Here is a 25234-nt window from a genome sequence, read left to right as displayed (position 1 = left end):
TGTTTTGAAGTGGAAGCTAATGAGTGCGGGTGTACTAGTCAAAGTATTAGTGATACATGTGTTATACAATTATTTAATTCTGTAAATGGACACTGAGCCCACTGTAGCATATGCATTTGATTGTGTATGAATAGAAGAACTCGAACTGTTAAATGAATCAATTTGTAGTATTGTAATATTACAAACATTGGACTAGCACATGTAAATAATAGTTAGAGCTAAAATACTGAATAACCGGCAACTGAATTGTCAGTGAGAGTCAATTTAAATTGTTCTCTGGATGACACAAAAATAATACAAAATGTAGCACCACAAAGTTATAACATTCTGAGCTTTTCTTCTGATTGTTACAAAAATGAAATAGACCACCCGTAATACAAAATAGTATAAAAATACCTAGCTTGTTATGATGAACCTTCTTCCCTTTTTTCGTGCTTTTTCTGCTTGCTATAAAAGTGAATATGTCACACAAATTTGTTTTTGTATGGTTGGTACAGAAAGTAGACCTTCTCCGCTTTTTTAATTGCAAACAAAATTTATTCATTCTTCAATAGGTCACTCAAATTTAATAGCACAAAAAGGCTAGTTACCATTGACCTTCTTTGCTTAAGCCACTCAAATTTATTCTTTCGCTTTTTTCTGCTTGCTATAAAAGTGAATAGGTCACACAAATTTATTTCTTTGTTTGTTTAAATAGTACAACATGGTCAAGAAATTGGGCAGACCAAAAACACAAAAAGCTATAACATGCTGAGCTATTTAAAATGGTATTTCCTTGCTTTTTTCGATTTGATACAAATTTTTCAAAAAGGTATAAAATTCTAAGTCAGTTAAAAATGGTTCTAGTTGGTAAAAAAAGAAATAGGACACCTCAATAAATGGCATAAAAAGTATAGAATGCTGATCCTTCTTCTCCTTTTCTGGTTAGTACAAAGTGTTAATTCTTTCCTTTTTTTCTTCTTGGCTAGTTAAAATGACCCTTCTTTGATTTTCTTGTGATTGGTACAAAAAGTAGTACAAAATTGTACAAAAATATTGAATTAGTTAAAATTGTTCTTCTTCACTTTTTTTCTGGTTCATACAAAGCTAAATACTCCATCCAAATTTGAGTAAAATGGTTCATGTTCGCTTTCTCAAATTTAGCCCTTCGTTTTGTTTAGAAATTCTAAGCTAGATAAAAATAGCATTTCTCCTTGGTACAAAATGGAATGGATCACTTAAATTTATCCCCTCGTTTATTTAAATAGTTAATATGACATATCTTTGCTTTCTTTCTTGTTACTCCATCCAAATTAAGTTTTGCGTCACAGAAATTCTGCGCTAGTTAAAAAGGTCTTTTTTAGCTTTTTTTTCGTTTATTTGAGTAGTACAAAATGGTATAAAATACTCAGCAAGTTAAAATGGTTCTTTCTTGTTTGGTATAAAAAAGTAGAACATCCAAATTTGTTCTTTCGTTCATTGAGCTAGTATAAAGGTATATAAATTCTGAGTTAGCTAAATTGGACCTTCTTCAATTTTTCTGGTTAGTAGAAAAAACAGGTCACTCAAATTTATCCCATCGTTTTGTTTAAATAGTACAAAAAGGTACAGAAATTCTCAGTTAGTTAAAATGGTCCTTCTTCGCTTTTTTTCGAATGAGTACAAAAATAAAATAGACCACAAAAATTTATTCCCTCGATTATTTGAATAGCACCAAAAGGTATAAAATTAACCTTCTTCACTTTTTTCTGGTTCGTACAAATTTATACCTTCGTTTATTAGACTGGTTTAAAATCCTTTTTTGCTTTTTCCTTTTGTTTGTTCAAATAATACAAAATGGTATAAATACTCAACTTCGGTTTTTCAAATTAAATAGCTCACTCAAATGCATTACTTCGTTTAATTGATTTTAGAGTTGACACAAATTATAAGTCCTTTGTTTATTTGAATACTCCAAAATGGTGAAATTTCTTTGTTTTTCTCGGTGGTACAAAACTAAATACTCCATTGTTTATTTGAGAAGTAAACTTCTGAGCCAGTTAAATGACTTTTCTCATTGGTACAAAATTGAATAGGTCACTTAAATTTATTCTTTCGTATATTTGATTAGTAGAAAATGTATATACATTCTGAGCTAGTTAAAGTAGCTCTTCTTCCCTTTTCCAGTTGGTACAAAAGAAAATAATCCACCTAAATTTTATTCATTCTTCACTTATTTTTTTCTGGTATTCCTTCGTTTATTGGAGTAATACAAAATGGTATAAAATGGCATTTCTCGTTGGTACAAAATTTATCCTTTCGTTTGTTTAAATAATACAAGATGATTTAAAATTCTCAGCTAGTTAAAATAGCATATCTTTGCTTTTCTTCTGATTGGTACAAAAATAAAATAGACCACTGAAATTTGTTCCCTCTATTATTTGAATAGCACAAAAAGGTATAAAATGACCCTTCTTTGATTTTCTTGTGATTGGTACAAAAATAAAATTTCGTTTATTTGGGTAGTACACAATTGTATAGAAATATTGAACCTTCTTCATTTTTTTCTGGTTCATACAAAGACAAATACTCCATCCAAATTTGAGTAAAATGGTCCATGTTCGCTTTCTCAAATGTAGCCCTTCGTTTTGCTTAAATAATACATAGCTAGTTAATATGGCATATCTTTGCTTTCTTTCTTGTTAATCCATTTGAATAGCCCAAAAAGGTACAGAAAGTCTGCGCTAGTTAAAATTGTGTTCCTTTGATTTCTTTCTCATTAATACAAAAGTAAATAAGCCACTCAAATTTATTCCTTCTTCACTTCTCTCTGCTTTGTTCAAAATTGAATAGATCACACAACGTTATCTCAATATGTGGTTTCATTTACGAGATTGACCTTTAACCTCGATGATCACTAATTTTGGGACATGTAGTACCTGATGACCTATTACTAGATTTGGAAACAGCACCTCAAAACGTTGCTCTGTTTAAGAGTTATTCGCGTTCATTGGTTTATTGGGCGTTCATTATTTTTGGAACTTGCAGTGGTTGATGACCAATTACTAAATGTGGAAACAGCACCTCAATATGTAGATCCATTTTCGAGTTATTAGGTTTTAAGTATTTTAACCTTTGACCTCAATGACCACTAATTTTGGAACTTGTAGTACCTGATGACCTATTGCTAAATGTGGAAACACCACTTCGATATTTGGCTCGGTTTTCGTGGTATTAGGTTTCAAGTACTTTGACCTTTGACCTCGATGGTCATTATTTTTGGAACTTGTCCTATTTGATGACCAATTACTAAATGTGGAAAGAGCATCTCAATATGTGGCTCCGTTTCTGAGTTATTAGATTTTAAGTATTTTGACCTTTGACCTCGATGGTCACTATTTTGCAACTTGCACTAGTTGATGACCTATTACTAGATTTGGAAACAGCACCTCAATACGTTGCTTCGTTTTCGAGTTATTGGGTTTTAAGTATTTTGACCTTTGACCTCGATGACCACTAATTTTGGGACATGTAGTACCTGATGACCTATTGCTAAATGTATAAACTGCACCTCAATACGTTGGTTTGTTTTCGAGTTATTAGGTTTTAAGTATTTTGATCTTTGACCTCGATGACCACTAATTTTGGGACATGTAGTAGTTGATGACCAATTGCTAAATGTATGATATTCGTACTCAGCATGGTCGAAAACCCCCATATGCCGAGTTTCATACAAATCGGTTCAAAGAGCTATGTATCGAATCGCTATGTTACATAGGTATTCATTGTCTTAAAATAGGGGTTGAAAAAAAATCTTATGTAATTTCTGCTATGGTAAAATAGGGGTTGGAAAAGTAATCATAAAAGAGAATGAATACACCCCTAAAATGGAGGTGGTTGTGTTTATTATCTGCTCTGCTATGTGTTCATAGTCTCAGTGTAATTTCTGCTATGTTAAAATTAAAACTGGCATAAAAGGGGAGAGGGGCCGTTGCCACAGCCAACCACCGTTGCCATAACAACGAATCCTGTCGCTGCGCGTCAATCTACAACTGATTGGAAAAAAAAAATCTGCAACAAAAGTGATGCACAGAAATAAGTCGTTAGTGGGAACCCTTCACCCCTGGTGGGGATGTTCATGAAGCTATCAGCTTATGCCTAATTACATTGGAATATAATTTCCATTTCTTATTTCGAACATACTAGGTTCGATTGCAACGAGAAAACTTTTATCGGACTTCTAAATAAAATAAAATAAAATAAATAAATACATGACCGTGTTTATTACATATAGAATTCCCAGTCACGACCCCCCTTCCAGTTTTATTAAAAATAGAAGAAGAAGATGAAGAAAAGAAAAGAAGATAGAAGAGGAAAGATGTAAAGTAAGAAGGTGATAAAGGGGAAGCTGTTACTAGATATTTTAAGGAATATGGTAAAGGAAAGTGAATAATTATCTAATTGTGATCATTTCCAATAGCTATTGGGTGAATGTCTGGTATTAAGGTGATCAACGGTAGACACATGTTAACCCATACATCCCCGATCTAGATCCATTTAACCCAAACTACCAAATTATCCCAATCTAGCTCGGAGATAGATGAGAAAGTTTAAGTTTACCGTTTTTTCAATATTTCCAGAAGTTCTAGACTAATACTCAATATTTGAAAAATGAACGACGAAGTTGATGGCATGTTAGAAACGACCACAGGAAAAAAAAAATCAGAGTATCACATATGTGTCGAAGATTTTGACTTTCACAGTTCTCTCATGATGATCATTCGTTCAGGCTACTTCAGTCCTTTTTACTTCCTTCATAGAGCCAACTTAAGTTAGTATTAACATTCAATGAGTTTAATTGATAACTACCATTAATTATATTAAATCACACATATATGTCAAAATAATGGATGCACTTAATACTAAACCTACATTTCACTCACACACACATTCATACAGGACAATGTATACTTCGGGTTGTATTTAGTTAAATTAAACTAACCTAACTACATTACTATATACATTTATTACATTTCAATAAAAGCAAAATTAGTTGGACATAACAGGGAAAAAATTTAATACATGGAAAGAATGTTTCATTAACATGCATAGAAATTCGCTAATTTTATCAAGACCAAATAACACATTTCTCTTCCTATATATATATTAAAAGTTGCATTACATAAAAGAGAATTTGACAAAAGGAAAAGAAAAAAAATGAAAGACAAAAAATAAAAAAAATTCAAAGATCAATACATTTAGGATTCAGTGTAATGAATCTATATATATCGTTGCGGAAAAAGAAAGAAAAAATAAAAAAATATATATATATATATATATATATATATATAATTGGTTAATCATTCTTAAAAAAAAAAACACTTTAGTAACATTTTATTAGGTCTCTGTCCCAAGAGGAGACATTTCGACGATTTTATGAGTCTTTGTTCTCACATCGATAATAGCTCCTTTTTCCAACTCTCTTTTCGCACTGTGGTTTGTGTCCATGAGAGTGTTTAATTGTTTTTGTTTTAGCTATAGACAAATAGTCGCTTCATATCACATATATATTTATATTTCTCATTTCGTCACTCGACGCACTTTATCTAAAATTTCAAAGTTTGTCAATATTAAGGAAAACTTATCAAATCCAGTCACAGATATTGGGAACATATTTCCATATTCCGGGATTCACATTAACTTATTAAACAGATTTCAGTTTGTTGAATTTAAGATCACTAATTTTTTTCCTAGTATAGATCTTGTAGTCAAAAGATTCTAAATATTGAATAGTTTGGTTTCCGATCGCAGGGGAAGGATTTGTTTCATGTTTTACTGATGGAAAAAGTCGTTGGAGAGGCGCACTGTTTCGTAGGTTGCTAATTTCACTCGCAAAGTAAATTTGGGTAAGGATTAGGGTTATTCTTATTTATCTTACGACCCGCTACTTGTTTTATTCACATGCGGTATTTAACATTATATTCAACTTTAATAGTTACAGACATCAGTAACCACTCAACAAAATGTAATTTATTACAATATACGCGGTAACGCTATATGTCACAAATAGTTGGTAAAGGTCGGGTGTCAAAAACCTATGGCAACCTAAATAAAACCAGGGTAAATACCGAGCCCATTACATACATACTCGTATATATATATATATTCATATTATTCAATACAATAAATTTCACTTTAATATCCATCGTAGTATTTCGTCGACGTTTAAATCCTACATAACCGTTCATATTCGACAAGTATTCATATTTTATAAATATTTATATTTTATTGGCTCAAAGACAAAAACAAAAACCCTGACTATCAAAAATTCACTTTTTTTTTTCCTCATAAGGTTGCAACATTGTAATTTATATGTATAAACCCGATAATCAATAATCATTTTCAATTTACTAAAGATCCGCGTAGATATATAAAAAAATAGTTGACATAAGAGGTGGAAATGCAACAAAATGAGCAGGCACGTAACTTTTAAAACTATGTAAGCACATATATAGATGTATATATAAAAAAAATCAATGTTATTGGAAACTAGTGGGCCCAGACTAATAATACATACACACTATATGACCAATCAATAGAAATAAAAACCAGTAATCAGTTGTCAATGGATATAATTTGTATGATCCATGAATAACGAATGTTTCTAGGAATCCGAAAGCATAGTGTACCTTCCCGTCAATTTCTCCAGTGGTGGATTGAATATCGCGAAAATGGTCCTGAGATGTGCTGCAATACCTCCACGAATTGCATCCCTCGATGTCTCAGTTAGTACATACGATCGAAATAAATGATATGGAATATTTTACATTTTCATGAGTTTCAGAAACCGGGGGGGGGGAGGTTGAAATTTAAAAAAAAAAATCTCGAAGTAATGAAGACAGAGAGAGATAGAGAAGAAGGAAGACGAAGAAATAGTGGCGCCAAAGACTTAAGTGGGAAATAACTAACGCTACAAAGACGAAAGTCGAATTTCTATCTCAACAAATCCATAGCCAAAATATTCTTAACATGCCAAAAGGGTGGTCTACTCAAATACGTAGACTCAAGGAACGCCCTGCTGCCAAGGATGCAAGTTCTGTGTCCATCAGATCCCAATCCCACAAGAATTTGGTTGTAAGATTGAAATCCGATCCCCGTATCCGGCCCAAACCAGCAGGTTCCCGGAAATCGTCCGGAAGGTTAGAGAAGGCGCTAATTTAGAATTTCAAGAAAAAAAAAAATCATCCGACCTCTTGGAAACTAGAAGATTCCAGAATAGTAATGAAATTAGAGTAATAGCTAAGATATCCCTAATGAGAATTTGCCAAAATAAAAAAAATTAAATAAACTGAATTTTGGATCGGTGACTTCTATTGCCAAATTTCACCGATGGCTACCCAGCGCAGACATGCCACCGTCTGGGATGTCGTTAATTTCCCTCGTCTAATTAAACTAAGAAAAGAAATGAAAATACTTAAGGGGACTAGGGGTCGACATCCGGGTACGCTATAACATAAATATTAATTTAGTAGCAGTTAATTTAATCGGATAGTCCGAACTGAGTTATATGAACACTGCACAATAAATAAATAAGGTAAGCAACAAAAAAAAAAATCTCGGAGAGGCAATGAATGCTAAAGGTACAAATGACCGAAACCTGTACTTTTCGATGATCACAGGATATAGCAGTTGGTTTTCTTAATTATCATTTCTGTCAACCTTTAGAAGTAATTCCCACATGATGCTACTCTATCTATTGAAAGGCTTAAGATCTGGGGCTGTTGTTAGGAGGTACATAAATGCAAAGTAACACACAATTCCCAACTATAATTTACTATCCAAGTAGCAAACTCGGTTGGATGAATGCACCGGTGTAGAAGTCTAAACGCGAGAGATATTTTTTTTTTCTTCGTAAACACATTCGTATTTTCACTATATAAAATTCACTAGGCCTATTCATTTAACTATAGGGGTCATCATCTCGTTCACATTATATATCATATTATTAACATTTCATTACATTCATTCATTATATACTAATTTTCGCACGAAGTAATATTTTATAAACACCCTATTTCGTACATTTTACACGCAGGCCATACACATATTTACGTTACGCAGTAATAAATATATATATATATAACTATCACAATCTATCACGCTCAAACCACCACACGATCACATTCATCGAACCACGTACTCTTTATTTCGAAGCACCCAAATTGTATTTACCTTGCAGGTTTAAAAAAAAATCATACATGGATTTACGGAAAGTTAAATTGTCAACGATTAATCTATTTCTGATTTGTTGATAAAACTGAAGCAACAATGGAATTTTCTACAGCCACGGGAAAAGAGAATTTAATCCTACATTTTTAAATGAACAGTAACAGCATATGGACTTTACTTCTATTAAGAAAATAGGTGTTCTTTATTTCAGCGGATTATTCATTAACTACTGGACCTAGCAAGCTAAAATTTTCAGTACAGTAAGATCTCATGCTATTTTATACGAAGGTATACTCATCCGAACCGAAAACCATGTCCACGGGAAGTAATTTGAGAATAACTGTCCAAAATCAAACAATCTAAATCACTAAGTCATGCGATGTCGTACTGTCAACAAACTATTGAGTACCGAAACCGGACGCTGTGGCGCTGTAGTGGAGGCATAATTTACCGTGTACTGAAATCTATACTTGTACTTATTAATCAGAAATTTAATATTTACTCTGGTTTATTTATGTTAGCAAAATGGTACTAAATTAAAGCATATTTATACACTGTCCAAATCGAAAATTCACACACTCACACAAAACTACTAACTACATACACCACTGTTAGTACTATACATAAAGACAACTAACTAAACTAAACATGCACCATTTAGTTACATGCATGTTGACGAAAATAACCTAACACATTAAATTTAAAATACATTACTCCCTCGTCGATATATACAGTCGGCTCTATTTAATTTAAAGGGGGTCAAAAATGAGAAAAGTAACACTAGGTCCAATTGACCTGACCAATTGTTTACATAATGATTGCCAAAAATTGATGCCCGGGGGGCACCTTAACGAGGTTTATGGAGGGACCCTTCCCCTGAAAGGGGAAAAGGCCCTAAAACGAACAATAACTAACCCATTCCCCCGCTAGAACTGGTTCAATTTGGAAAAGGGGATAGGAGCCCTTTTGAACTAACTTAAGCTGCCATTATGATTATTTACAGTACTATCAAACCTACTACATACATGCAATTACGAAATAAATAATGATAAATCACATTTACTGTATACACGACCAACATGCACTAATCAGGTCGTAATGTCCCTAATCCCTAATTGAATTTGGAATAACAAAAAAAATAAAGTCACTCTTTCACTTCTGCTATTATAGCTGGGCAGCAAACATGGCTTCCTAGAAAAACAGAACTGGATGCTTCACTAACTTATTGTTTCTTTACGGAAAATGTAGCTTTTTTCACTGTTTTGGGGGCTCCTACACAGCCTTCAGTGTTCAATTATGAAATTAAATCATATTTTTACCTGAATTCTATTAAAATCCTAGTTCTTTTAACGCAGATAGGTAGGCGAAAATATAAGCTGCGTATCGTAAGGTGTCTTCTATTATTCTGATAACATTGCGCCGAAAAAGCCAGAGGTAAGAGAATTCCTCCAATCAGAAAGAAAACTTTAGCCGCGGAAATTACAAAGCGAATGGAAATTTGGCAAATCCAGATATAACCGGATCTGAAAGTGACTATGGACTAGTGAGAAGGGGTGAGGGAAAGATTAGGTACCTGGCCAAAATCTACATTGGTCTGAAATTAAGGAGATTTATATCCAATAACGGAACTATGTTTTGGTATGACGTCAGAATGGTAAACCTTGTAACTATTCAAGTTATATATCCGTAAATGGGATTTACACTCAATCAAAATATAAATAAATATATTATACAGTGGGAATATGGTTACTAACAAAACCTTTGGGTTTATTATATTTAATTCGAAGTAAAGAGAGTAAGTAAATTGTGTAACTAAACCGAAATTGAATTAAAAAAAAAATTGCTAGGTACAGGGTGCGTAAAAAAAAATTGCCATTACTTTCAACTGTAATGGTATATTACAAAATAGGTGTTGGAAAATAAGCCATGTTCTTTTATTAGCTGTGCTATGTATTATCTGTTCTGCTGTGTGTTCATAGTCTCAGTGTAATTTCTGCTATGTTAAAATAAGGGTTGGAAAATATGCTCATAAAAGGGAATGAATACACCCTTGTTATGTTACGTATTCTTATGTATTATCTGTTCTGCTGTGTGTTCATAATCTTCATGTATTCTATGCTATGTTAAAATAGGGGTTGGAAAATATGCTCATAAAAGAGAATGAATACACCCTTGTTATGTTATGTACTCTTATGTGTTATCTAATCTTCACTATGTTTCGTAGTCTCTGTCTGATGCACTATGTTGAAATAGGGGTGGAACGAATACACCCTTGTTATGTTATGTACTCTTATGAAAATGGAGGTTGTTGTGTGTTACGTAGTTTCAGTGTAATTTCTGCTATGTTAAAATAAGGGTTGGAAAATAAGCCATGCTCTTTTATTAGCTGTGATTTCTGCTATGTTAAAATAGGGGTTGAAAAATATGCTCATAAAAGAGAACGAGTACACCCTTGTTATGTTACGTATTCTTATGTATTATCTGTTCTGCTGTATGTTCATAATCTCAGTGTAATTTCTGCTATGTTAAAATAAGGGTTGGAAAATATGCTCATAAAAGGGAACGAGTTCACCCCCTAAAATGTGCTCGTAAAAGAGAACGAATACACCCCCTAAAAAGTGGTCATAAAAGGGAATAAATTCACCCCTAAAATGGAGGTCGTAAAAGACCGTGGGCTCACGGTGTACGGTGCTCAATTTTCCAGGGGCTTGTGAGTTGTCTGATGTTATCCTAAGTTGGCCTAGGTTGTTCCAGATCGATCCATTTTCTACTACTAAAAGGGAATTCTAAATTTACCAGTAAGCTAACTGAGCCTAATTCAGGTGGTAATGCGGTTTTTAGAAACAATAGATACAATCAGTCAAAGCTAGTTAACAGATTTTGTAACTATACAAATAGGAAGACAAACAAGAAATTTCCCCTCACAACGCTATACAAGAATATGCGGTTCAATTGATTTCATTGATACGACATAAAGTAATACTTTAACCTAACGCGAAAGACGTTGAAATCACGTCAGCAACTAACTTGATGTCTTGAACTTACAAATGTAGAAACTAGTGGCAATACTTCATTAGCACCAAACTCGATTGGCCTATGAAAAGCAAATATTTATAAATGTTTAAAACTTTGGTTATTCAAGAGATATTTTCCGAAGACAATATAGATAATATTGGTTCTTTCTGGTTAATTTAGACAATAATTTTCTCATTGTTTAATTTTAATATGATATTAATTATTGTTTGTTTGTTTTCTTTTATTATTCTGACCTATTGTGATTCTTTGTTTCATCACATACGAATTACATTTTCCAGTTTTATGATAGCTCCGACCGAACAGAAGAACACTGTTTTGTTGTATTTCAACTTCTATTGGCTGTAACAACAATAACTCATTATTAAGAAAAGAGTCCATTTAGGAATCTAAATAAACAACTGAGTTGCCAAATTTTGAATTTAAATTCTCTTTAACGATATATTAAAATTAAATGTAATGACTTATTATGAAATGAAATATAGTAAGACGATATTACCAGTGCTTATACCAGAACAAAAATATCTCTGAATACTATGATCAGATTCAGCGTCGCACAGAAAACTTTCTTTAATATTTTATAGAGTTTTTTCGGTGTATATTGAACAAACATCTTTCATTATTGGGGTTAATTCTTCGTTAGTTGTAATATGTAAGAAATACAAACAGATTTGCACCTTTCAAGGAAATAGTACATATCTTTTTTTGTTTATGTTTTCTTTTGACATTCCCACCGGCAGCTGATATGAATTTAAACTTGTTAGCGAACACCATTGTGTTTTGATGGGGGTTGTAATAATTCCACAATAGAAACATCCTTTTTTTATCAACCTCTGAGAAAAAAGAAAATTCAAACAAAACGCACATTTTTCTTTGCTTTCTTTTCATTCCATGTACACTTTGGTTACTTGTCGCCTACCTTTTAAATTTAGCACAACACAATGTCTGCTTCGATATTATGGAAAAGAAATAAAACTAGAGCAAACTGGGGTCAAGCAGTAAATACTATTAATTGCCAACAGTAAATAATATTAATTGTTGGTGCACACACATATTTCGAACAAAATAAATAAATTTAATATTAAAATTTTCAGAAAGTGCAACATATTATTAAAATATGACTATTTTAACATTTATCCAGAAAATCTTTGAAGATGCTAAGAAATGTTTATTCATTTTTAAGAAATACTTTCAATTTAATATATATAAAAGAAACTTCATTTCAAAGTGAAATCTGAAAGCACGAGTGTTACTGCTTAATTTAGTTCTATTTCACTTGCTGTTTCTTTCTAGAAAACATTCGGAGTACATGGAAATGACGTTCACGTAATTGGACACAGTCTGGGAGCCCAAATTGCAGGCTATGTGGGAAATGAGATAAAAGACTTAGGACGGATTACAGGTAGATATAAACTCTTTATTCTGTATAATATAAAAATAGAAAAAAATCCTAAGTGACGACATCACAAATTATATTGATATCTGTGTTTGTCAGTGGCGGATCCAGAGTTCTACTGAGGGAAATTACATCAGCAGTGATAGTGAAACTTTATTTCCCCTTCTATCCCCACAACACACCCCTATACTGGTCAGTAATTTTAAATTCTGGTGTGAGATACAAATATTAGACAAAAAATTACAACGAATATAGCTTTGCACAATTATTTATCCAGGATATGTATTGCATATATAATTATAGAACGTAACTTTATATATATATATATATATATATATAATCAAAGAGACTTCAGGCTATTCAAGAAGAAGAAAACAATTAATGCGGCTACTACTCAACTTATTTCTTCAGTTTCAAATCCTTAATTGATTTTGTAATAATAATTCGGTTACAAAGCAACATAATTCGTACCAACAGTGTAGTTTAGAGCGGATACAACAAGGAAAGGTAAAAAGTTAACTAGCTTCTTTTCTCATTCAATTATGATATTTCTTAACTTGTATAATAGAGACGTAATAATACTTTCATGATGCATAAAAATGAAAGTGTACATTCGATTTCGATCGTTTCTGAAGCAAATCCCGAGTAATTAATTTAATCATTTCTTGCAGTACTGTCCTAATGTTCAGTTTTTCTTCCAGATATCTTTTCTGAAACACTGCTAATGTTTTTCTGAAACACTGCCAATGTTTAAGGTAAAATCTGAATCGCACGTACTTGTACGGGAAATTGAACTCTGGAATCCCGTCCGCTAATCACATAAACGAAAGAGCTCACAAATACCGAATTTATACAACCTCTGTGGGTGTTCCAAGCATTAAATATATCCTACAAGAGTTGACAATTGACAAAACATCACGAAAATCCTTGGCTAGTAAACCCATAAGAAAGCGTGTTTGTTTAGGCTTTTTTTAATGTATTTACTAGCAGATTCCCCATTCTTCACAAGAACAGAATACGTTTCATTTTTTATATAAAGGGCAATGAGAGCTGAATTTGGATTTAAATAAGCATCGAAAGTGCCACTGTTCGTCTCAGATACCCTGAAAGCTATGAATTCGACACTAAAAGCGGTCATTTAGAATTATTTGTATGCTTCTCCTTCTCCATCCTAAGCTCTACAATAGAAGTGAATAGACAAAAACCATCAGAGGCCCGTACTTAATCTGTGTTGAAAGTTTGATCGATACTGGTCGGGCGATTCAAGACATAAAGATAGTCATTTTCATTATTATTTTTATATATTTATCCCTCCCGTCGTCTCGGCGTCGTACTGTCAAATTCAAAGGATAAAACCATTCGAGACGCAAACGAAATGTATGTTGAAATTTGATCGAGATAGGTCAGATGGTAAAAGAATTATTGTCACACACATAGTAACTTTCAATTTTATATATTACCATTTGATTTATTTACTTTGTAAAGTTTTAAGTTATATTTTGCGATATTTTGCTATTCTATACTTACTTGTACTTCATACATATTTACTTGGGTTAAAAGTTTAACACTTACACATTTGTCTATGGTTTCGCATACATGCAGTAAATCAATTTAAAAAGCACCTCAAGAATATTTGTTTGTTCCTTAAATATTTTCAAAAATGTACATATCAGGTGGTATGAAATTCTAAAATCATAAAGTACATTAATAAAGTATGTATTTCCTTCATAGTAATTTATTGCATGCGCAGTGTAAAGAAAGCAATCATTCTTTCAAAATCTATTTTGGAGCTCTCTCGCCCTTGAAACAATAAGTCATTCTCCCGTGAGAAGCAGAAAAGTACTTCCTCCTAGTCCATCCAGGACCCGATCAACACAAAGACTAGAGGTTCGCTCTGGCCTCTTTCCCTCCTTCCGCTTCCCGTAACGATATGAAAATGGAAGAATTCACAGTCATGAAAAATTTGAGATCACATTTCACTTAAGGTCAGACGTTTAAATGAGTGCATAAATCATCCATATTAAATTAAAATTTTCATCACCTTGCTCCTTACCAGTTTTATAAATACTATGCTTCAAAAAATCAAAACTTCTTTACGATTTCGAAGTTTATAGTTTGTTAAAGGAGACAAAGTAATTTACTCCTTATTATTGACTGATTTTAGCCACCAGAAGTAAGGGGGAAATTCGCAGTTTTAGAAAATATGCGCAATGTTCCGCCAAAATATTTTAAAGGAAAAAATTGTTGATTCTTTTTTTAGAAATATGGGTAAATTCATCCTTTAACTCGAGATAGACTGGGGAGAGTGTGAGTAAGACTGGGGAGCCTGAAAGGCAACATATGATGTATTACATCAAGATAGAATGATTTTGTAAAAGTTACCGCCGAGAATTATCTTATTGAATTATTAAGATAAAGACATTTCGAACTTCGAGGTAGCTTGTCTTCTTTTAGCCATTTATCCTTGACTGATCTCAACTGATATGAATGGGAATAATTGTCAAGGTCTAAGGAAAGTGCATTACGTTCTATACAAGTCGCCTACTTTGTACGCGTACGCAGTAATATTCTTGTGTTTGTTTATATGGACACTTGCAATGTGGGAAGGATTTTACTATCCCTTATTCATGATGGACTACAACCCCAAACAACAGAGTTTTTGGAATATATATATGTTTTGTATTTCTTATCAATCATTCATCAGTAACCGTAGTACTCTGACAACGATAGTTTTATTCACTCGAAATATATCGTCTTTTTATTTTCCTTATACAGCCACCAGCTAAAGTATCTTTCCCCTAATTGCTTTAATTCCATTACTTGGGATCCAAATAATTTGTAGTTTGCAAAACGCCTCAGCATATGCAACTCAACTTACACGTAAGTTCTACATGTCCCACGAAATATTTCTCCATTCTGAAATGAATTTCAATGACTCAGAGAGTGTTCTCCAACAAACACCAAATATTAATATCAATATAGATGTGTATGTAATGTATTGTTTCCTTACAAACTGTATGTTCAAAGAAATGAAAACACTGACCCCGCGTGAATCAGAAAATGCGTGAAAGTAGGCGAAAATATCAAATATAGAACAACTGCTAAAATATGTTTGTAAATCATTGTTTCCATTGGCAGAACTTCTACAATTCTCTTCATTCCAACATATTTTATATTTCTGGAGAGGATATCCTGCTTGTCACACTGAGAGTGTATAGAAACTGAAATTGAAACGTTTGAAAAGGTTTAAAACTGGCCAGTATTTGAAACCGGTTCCGCCGAATAGAAGTTCAGTGAGCTAGCCACTTATCTACCAAGTCACTTCAGCTTCCGCTCAAACTTTTAGCTTGTTAAAATTGTTGCATATATGACTTTTCTCAAGATACTAATGATAGTATAAGGAGACGATTCTATGACTTACTAGAGATTTCCTTCTTTAACTCAGAAACAAGTTAAACCTTCGTCAATGAGAAGAATACCACAAAACGATATTCGAGTTCAGGTTACCTCGTCCTTTTAACTATGGCTCCGATTTACATTAATAGTCTTCGTCACCTTAACTTCTAATTTTGAAAGAAGAAAAGACAGCATACATTATGTTCGCATTCGTTCAATTGTATCAACACGTGCAGAAATAGAAAGCTTCATTTATATCTTTCGTAACTACTAGTTCATTTTATTATATTTGTATAAGGAATTTGTAGCAGATTACTGATTATTGTGAGGCGAAGCCGATTGCGGGTTCGAAAGTTGCAATTTTAACTGTCCTCGATATTTCTGTCTTCGTGTTCCTGTCGTGTTTGGAATAAATCCAAAAGAACGTGAGGTGCCACTGGCGAATAATACAAGGGTTAAGGCGAATTCAAAAAAGAAAAAGATTGACAAACTATGAAACTCGTATGACAGAGACCCGGGTTCGAGGCAATTATTTTTCTTTATTGGAAGGTGTTGTTTACGTAATTTGACATGTAATTCTATTATTATTATTATTATTATTATTATTATTATTATTATTATTATTATTATTATTATTATTATTATTATTATTATTATTATTATTATTATTGGAAGGTTGACAGTTACATATTTTATATTTTAGGACGTTTTTGATTATTGAATTTCAAATCAGTTTGTTGGTACCGAACGTATCTGAAATGGTGAACTGCTTAAAGCATTAATATTTCTAGCAGCGGTAGTAATAGAAGAAGTAGTGAAACATAAGCAATTGCTGAAAAAGAATAATTTTTGTTCTTAATCAGACGTACGATTGTCCCATATTAACAATATGCATTACGTATGCATCAATTGTTCTCTAAACATCTTACGTTTCCAGACAGTATTAATCAAGAGTGACACGGTTGACGTCATTTGGAGCCGTATTTCATAGGTCACTTTTCTTTTGCAAGTACACTGAACAAAATTCGCCTTAACACTGTGACTGAGGGAAATTGAATATTTTCCTTGTTATCTTACTTTAGAAATATCAACATTACAAATGATAAAAATTTTATTTAATTACCCAGCGGAAATCGAACCCAGGATCACCAGTCACAGTGGCCCCACTTCGGTTTTGAAAATTCTACCACCAGCGTTACACCAGCGACAGAGACGCGACGAAACACCAATCAATCAGAAAGTTACTCCTCCAAAATATCTTATATCGCCTATATGTGTGATTTGTTTACATCAAATTAGGTCTAAAAGCACTAAAAAGCAGTATATGGGGATGGGTGTTAACCACCAAGCTTATGATGGGTAGGCGCGCTTTTTTCCAAATTCGCCATGAAGGAGACGTGGCGTGTAGAAGGATAAGTTGCTGAGGTTATTTTAATTTGGCCAATGAGAGTCATCCTGTAGTCGTGTGTATTCTGTGATAACTGAGATCGGATAAAATCATTCGCCTTGTAATTTTATAAGAAAATTGTGCGCATCTATTTATTTTATTTCATAGTTCTTCTATATTCACTTTCTAATGATTTGTGACAGCTGTCATCTAATTCATACAATTATACGCACGCGTATCAATATTTTTCACTTCATGATGCAGAAGTAGGGGTTACTTTAACCCCCGGAGCTCACTTTAGAATCAATTCGTCTTGCATATATATAATAATTAACTTTATATATTATAATAATAACCATATGCACATGACTGGCATAGTTCCTGTTGGTCACTTCGGGATTATTCGCGACGAATTCGAAGGAATGCGGCCAGAATGAAGTCCTCACTGCTAGGGTCGGACTGGCCTGGGCGGAAAGGCAGGAATTCTCAACTAGCCCCTTGAGTCAATAATAATAATAATAATAATAATAATAATAATAATAATAATAATAATAATTATTATTATTATTATTATTATTATTATTATTATTATTATTATTATTATTATTATTATTTTCACATACTACCACTGAAGTAGAACTCATACCATGCGAACAGGTATATATAATAGGAGCGCCTTGAGTACGACCACGACCACTTAGATCCTTATAATTCGTTTTATCGAATGAATGGCTGCGCACTTCCAAAAAAAAAACGTGCACCAGTAAGAACAAAACTTCATTTTGACGCATATTTTTAAAAAAAAATGAATCCCAAAGGGCAGAACTGCCATAACGTCACATTTATTAAGTATGTTGAATATAGCAGTATGAAGTTACTCACCACCTGATAACGAGGCCCTGAAAAGTAGCCGCGGCCCATCGCAAAATTTCCTAATATAGAAGCCTCTTGAGATATGTCTGTTTTGATCAGTGGCGGCTGTTCATATGTGGGCCCCGCAGCAAAAGATTTTGAACTCTCTTGACAGAAACGTAATTTCAGGAAATTGAAGGAGAAGCACTGAGAGGGAGTCTAGAGGGAAACACATCCGCAGGGTTTCAAGGAACAGAGCCTGTGATCGGTGGTCTAACTAACTAACTAACTAACTCTATGGCCTATGGAACCCGGAGGTTCAATGCCGCGTTCACAAAAGCTCTTCACTGACTTCTATCCTTAGCTAACTGCATCCAGTTTCTACTTTGGATTCCAATCTCTGCGAGATCCATCTTAATATTGTCCTCCCATCTGTGCCTAGGTCTTCCTAATGGTCGCTTTCCGATTGGGGTTCCAGTCAAGACTTTGAAAGCGTTTCTACTTTCTTCCATTCTAGTTTCGTGACCCGCCCACTTAAGCCTCCTAGACTTGACGACCCTAACAATGTTGGGTAGACCATATAAATTATGTAGTTCCTCGTTATGAAGTTTCCGCCATTCCCCATTCCCGTTCCTCTAGGGTCCGAATATTCGTCTCAGGATTTTGTTCTCAAATACTTTCAGTCTATGGTCTTCCCTCAGAGTAAGTGACCATGTTTTGCAGCCATACAGAACAACAGGCATAATTATCGTTTTGTATATTTTAAGCTTCAAATTCCTCGACAGAATTCGCGACGACAAGAGATTTTGAACCGAATAGTAACACGAATTCCCTGCTTTTAGTCGACATTTAATTTCTTCGTGAATATGATTTTCCTCTGTTAATATTGATCCTAGATATTTGAAACTATCCACTTTATCAAAAGTATTATTTAATATTTTAACGCATCCATAATTTGCTGTATTCCGGTCCCGACGCACTTTCATGTATTTAGTTTTCTCTGCATTTACTTCTAAACCCATGTCCCTGCAAGCGTTTAATAAGATCTCTGCATTTCTTTCTATTGTTCTCCTATCATCCCCTATTAAATTTACATCATCAGCATATGCCATAACATGGTGAATACCGTTCAACTCTAGGCCCTGGTTGCTATCTTTGATTTTCCTTATAGCGTATTCCAGAACGAAGTTAAATAATAATGGCGACAACGCATCTACTTGCTTCAGGCCATTTTCGACGTGAAAGCTCGTGCACAAATATTTTCCTACCCGGACTTTACTTTGGGATTCATTTAAACATATCTTAATTAATCTAATTAGCTTTCTCGGTATTCCAAGTTCTGTAAGAACGTTATATAATGTTTCTCTCCTAACCGAACCGTACGCCTTTCTAAAATCAATAAATAGTTGATGTACTGGGGTATTGTATTCCCACTTTTTTTTCGAGTATTTGGCGAATTGTAAATATTTGATCGATAGTTGATAGATTTAGTCTAAATCCGCACTGATAATCTCCAATAATTTTATCTGCATATGTGGTCAGTCTGTGATCGGTGGTCTAATCCCCCAGAAACTGTCGATTTATTAGAGTACCGCACATTTGGCAAGAAAGTCCTTTGAACCTCATTCTGCATACTAGGGATTCATTTGACAGCACTTTTAAGTAGGGCCCTCGAATCCTTACTCTGTAAGATCCGTACTTGGAGCCCTATCATTTAGTACTTCAAGCGGACTTCTTAGTTCTCATATGTTACATACTTGGAAGGAGGAAAAATATTTAAAGTTGAACGCTTCTGGGATGTTTTGTCAATTATTTCAATATCAATCAAAGTATTTGAATACTAATACAATTATCAAACGATGTTATAAGTTAGCTGATTGTTTTACATTTTCTTCTGTGTCGTTATATATATGACCAGATCCAGAATTTTGTGACGAGGGCTCCCTTTAGGCATGTGTGTTTTGAATGAGGAAAGTTCTGTGAGTGTCCTGGGGAAATAAATTCACGACTTTCCCAAATCGAAGTCAACGCTTTATGAACTGAGCCAAGATCACTTTCTATCGGTAGCGTACAATTTGCATGATGCAGTTAATTTGAATCTTTAGGTTAGAAATTTCTCTAATCATGAACACTTGAAAAATGATGTAAACATATCGTGCAAAAGAATCATCAGAATTACATGACGACAAAAATGTTTGGAAAGTTTTGCTATCTGCTTCTCATTTTAGGTAGCATGTATATTTAAAACGAAGGGTTGCAGCCTCTAAATATGGCCATATATATATATATATATATATATATATATATATATATATATATATATATATATATATATAGATAGATAGATAGATAGATAGATAGATAGATAGATAGATAGATAGATAGATAGATAGATATAGATATATGTGTGTGTGTATAAAGGGGACCCATATGATTAATTAACACTTGGGTCATTTATGTCTCAGTACGGCACTGCTCGCTGCTAAGCGATGGTAACTTCAACATATCGAATTTAGATATCTGTTTCGACTCGACGAAACCATGTCGTCACTGCCACACTAGCGCCAATCTTTCGAATTGTCGCTATATTGATTATCGCCATTTACCGGCAAATTGACCACTAGGTATTGCCGACGTTTATAGCATGGGGTATTGGCTTTTACAACCAAAGGAAAGTTAAAATAGCTTTGAAAAAATAACATTTGTATTAATAATATCCATTATGGGACGAATAAATGTTAAAACGAGGATACTTTCAAATTTGCAAGTTTTTCATATAAACGTAAACGGAGTAATATTTTACATTCATATTATTAAGTTTCAAAAAATTGAGAGTTCAACTAGAAGACTTCAGTTTATATTATTTAACTTTTACAGAAACGTTGACTGTTTTTAGAAAAGTGATTTTTCGAAGTTCAATGCTTATTTTTTTTTAATTGTGGTCCGCAATATGATGTCCAACTGGAGAAGTGGACCGATGGATTCAAAACAACATTGGGCATCGCTGACCTGGAGAGAAACCATATTCATTACATTTTTTAGTTTTACACACACACACACACCCACATATATATTCGCGGATCCAGGGTATGGTCAAGGCTAGTAGGCCTACACCTGGACGGTTAGAGAAATCTTAAACCGTAGTTCCGGTTCGTAATATAAAACGGTTTCAAACGGTTAACCGAAACAAAAACAAACCGAAAGATGGTTCTATTTTCTATTGAACAATAATGATTTCTTCCAAAGTAAGTTATTAAGAGAAAGACATGGGAATCGTAATTTCGTTCGAATGTGAAATATCAGATCCATAATTACTTAATCTAGAAAGTAATCGTTACGTATACGACATGGCTTTGTTTGAAATTATACAACAATGTTCTCAAAATTCTATTCAGTTTCTGTTTCGAACCGAACAGAAACAATTATGGTTTTATGCTAAATAAATCGACACATCCGGTTTGAAACTTAAACCATGCCAGAACCGGTTAAATGTCCCGGTTCCAGAGCAAAAAGCAATCTGCTATAAAATGTTACGTAATAAACAGAAGATAAGTATAAAAAGTACGTTTGAGTACGCATTCCAACTGCCACCTCTTCGTGGGCCAACAGTTACAGATTTTGATTTATCCTATTTATAGTAGACTGGAAAATATGTTAACTCGAGAATCTGCAATGTATTTTAATAAGTCATGAAAGAATATAATGATAAAGAAAAACTCGAAGAAATATATTTAAACTGTAATTTCACATAACATTAGCCTCGACGCTCAAGCAGGGCGTTAAACTTCCTTATATCTAAATGCTGCAACAGCATCCACAAACACTACTTCTATCACTACTTTTCAACAATTAACTTTGACAATTTATGTTACAATTCTTTAGACTATTGTTTCTACAAAACATTTTCTATTTTACTATGACCGAAAGAAGAGTTTTCCAACATTGAGTTTGTAAAAGTGTGCAATTTGCTAGACACTTCGCACCAATTTCCCCCTCTTAAATAACAATGATGTCATAGACTAGTGGTTTAAGGGTTGATTTCAAATGCTGGTTGCCCTGGATTCGATTCTCATTAGGTAATTAAAGGCATTTTTATCACCTGTAATATTGATACTTACAATGTAAGATAACATAGAAAACACAACTTTAAGATGACGAAAAGAATACGAATCACGACTACAAGATGACACCAGCCGTACGAACCTTGATTCGTACTGTCTGAGAAAGTAAGGTGTTTAGCGAACAATTGATGCATACATAAGGGATATCATTAGTATGGTCAATCATGCGTCTGATCCATAGCACAAAGTTGTTGCTTCCGAACAATTGTTAATAAGTTTTGTACCACTTCTTTTACTACTACTATTGCTACTGATATAAATGTTTTAAGCAATTTGCCATTTATATACGTTCCATATCAACAAAAAGGCTTGAACTTCAATGAAAAACTTAATAAAATATAAAATATGTTGCCAAGTAAAATAATAATAGTAATAAAGGGAAAACAGAATTACAATACGAATTAAGTAAACAATACCTTCCAATGAAGAAAAATAATTGCAACGACGGGTTCGATCCCAGGTCTGCTATACGAGTTTTATGTTTTGCCAATCTACCATAAATTCCTCATACAAAAATAAGAAATAAACTAGTAGTTACGGAAGATACAAATAGAACTCTCTATTTCTACACGTGTTGATACAATTCAAATAATGCCTGCCGTTTTTCTTCTTTAGAAATTAGAAGTTAACATGACGAAGTATAGTAATGTAAATCTTGCTCATCGTTAAAAACGGTTATGTAACCTCAGGTTGAAGAACGTTTCGTGATATTTTCTTCATTGACGAAGGTGTATATATATCTTATTTGTGAGTTGCAGAAGTAAATCTCGATTAAGTTATTGTGATACTCACATAAGAACGTCTTCTAATACAATCATTAGTACCTTGTGTATCGTCTTACATGCAACGATTTAATTTGACAATAGTTTGAGTGGAAGCTGAAGTTGCGCGGTAGGGTAGCTGAGCTCGTGCTCTCGAGCTGTTCACATTATGGGTAGTGTTGGTTCCGCTAGTGCCTGATATCGCTACTCATACATTATGTGGAAAGATTTGTTACTCTTATCCAAGTTTAGTACTTTTTATGTGTGTGATTAGTGCATGGCATCTTTTGTGTATAATGTTTCCAGCTTAACAATTGGTTCTACTTTTGGAATATAAGAAGGATTTGCAATTTTAATTAATATTTAAGAAAATATATAGAAGCGTCAAACCTAATACTAGCCAAGTATATCAGTGGTTGGAAAATAAGGTTTCTCCTATACTGATAACATTTGTGCGCTCCAGTTAGATGCGGAATCATATATATTAAGTTTAAAGATTTAGAATTCTATGAACATTTTGCTGCAACAACTCCTTCTTCTGTCTAATTCACCCACGTGACTGGGGAGTCCAGCACAGTCAGGATCGTAGCCGCTGACAACTCGATTCGATTGGTTCGTATTTACTACTTTCCTTTAGAACAACCGTTATCATTACTAGAAGAGCATTTTAAAACTGATGGTAAAGTGTGCAAAGTGGAACCGCGGTTATGGATTGCACTATTTCCCCCTGGCATACACGTGGCGTACATATTGTTCATATAGAATTACATAAGCATATAACGTCTCGTATTATAGGTCAAGGTTGTAAAGAGAGTGTGACTTATGAAGGGAACCCTATTACTTATTTTCGCTGTCAATCAATTTTTCCTACTACTGCCAGTTGCTCCCTGAAGATCGCAAAGCCACCTACAGCCGCTCTTGACAAGCCGCCTCTAAACAAGACAGAGATCGGCAAAGTTTAACGTTTTATATCTTCTTCAGGATCGCTTTCCCTATCCGTTACTGCCCCTGGCCCCGCCCAGAATTCATCAAGGTTGCCTTTTTTGAATGATAACAAAGAATTTCCAGTTTTAGTGCGAAACTCCTAGTGCAATCATCCATAACAGATAAAGAGGTAATTACGTGAGATCCAGAAATGAAAGAAGCACACTTGTTTTTTACAGCATACGCCTGTGGATGTTATGGATCTTGATTCCTCTCATCCGTCGATACAGGAAGTGTTTACAATTCTGACTGTTTATTCGCCTGAAGTTCAAGACAATATTCCGCGTTTCCAGCTGACCAGCACGAAACTTACGTGCAATCTGATTTTACTTTCCAGCAAAAAGGAAGGAAAGTCATTCAAACTTCTACGAGAAAGAAAGAACAGACTGTCCTTGAAGTTGCCCGAGCAGATCGAGCAGAAACTAGAGAATTACGTTCACAACATCGGGTATTATCTTATTTAGAACTTCCTTGAGGCGTGGTGTGTTCAAACTTCGGTGTTGACATTCACATGTTTTCCAGGTTTTTGTCAACATTGTATGTTATGTTGTTGTACATTACAGTGTTTGTTTTTCTCTTCGGAAAGACAAGTTCTAACAGTTTGTTATATTAGTTTCAAAACAGGTAAATTTACTAATGCAATCATGGAAAAGATCCTTTTTCAGATTTGTAAGTATTTTCATTTTCTTTTCCTTTTTTTCTGAATTTTAGAATGTTGCAAGTAAATTCCTTTAAGTTCGTATCTCTAATCATTCATCGAATCAGTTTCAATCATAACAAAGTCATTCTAAAACAGTTTAGCAAGAGCCAAAACCAGATGTTTGATTTCTACAAGAAATAAGTCTTTTCCATTCATCGTAGGAATTTCATACGGATTATCAAACTATTATTCACCGAGACCAACAGACTGGGTCGCGATGTTAGTTCGAAAGGCACTACGTTATGATCGTGTTTTGTTAGCACCTGAAGGAAGGGCGATAAGTTGTTATTTTCAGAACATTTGTTTCATACCATTGTATTTTCATTCTGGATTTTTACGTACAAAAGAGAGGAATGCGATTTATGCAACTACCTTTCCTTCCTTCGGGGTTCCTTCGGGGATTTCTCAGTCTATACT

The 25234-nt window shown here is 33.7% G+C and overlaps 1 protein-coding gene across 1 annotated transcript in view; it reads left to right on the top strand.

The window, feature by feature from the left end:
* The window catches only part of LOC145667496 (inactive pancreatic lipase-related protein 1-like), a 189379-nt gene extending 165284 nt beyond the window's left edge, over positions 1 to 24095 (top strand). Inside the window, exons 6-7 of the mRNA XM_081734972.1 lie at positions 12514 to 12622; positions 23929 to 24095. Coding sequence (XP_081591098.1) covers positions 12514 to 12622; positions 23929 to 24095 — 276 coding nt within the window. The remainder of the gene's footprint in view (positions 1 to 12513; positions 12623 to 23928) is intronic.
* Positions 24096 to 25234: the final 1139 nt, after the last annotated feature.

Source organism: Thermobia domestica, chromosome 13 (genome assembly GCF_964235325.1).
Source record: "Thermobia domestica chromosome 13, izTheDome1.hap1.1, whole genome shotgun sequence".
Classification (NCBI taxonomy): domain Eukaryota; kingdom Metazoa; phylum Arthropoda; class Insecta; order Zygentoma; family Lepismatidae; genus Thermobia; species Thermobia domestica.
Note: the sequence above shows the minus strand (reverse complement) of the source record. Positions and strands in the feature narration are given on the sequence as shown.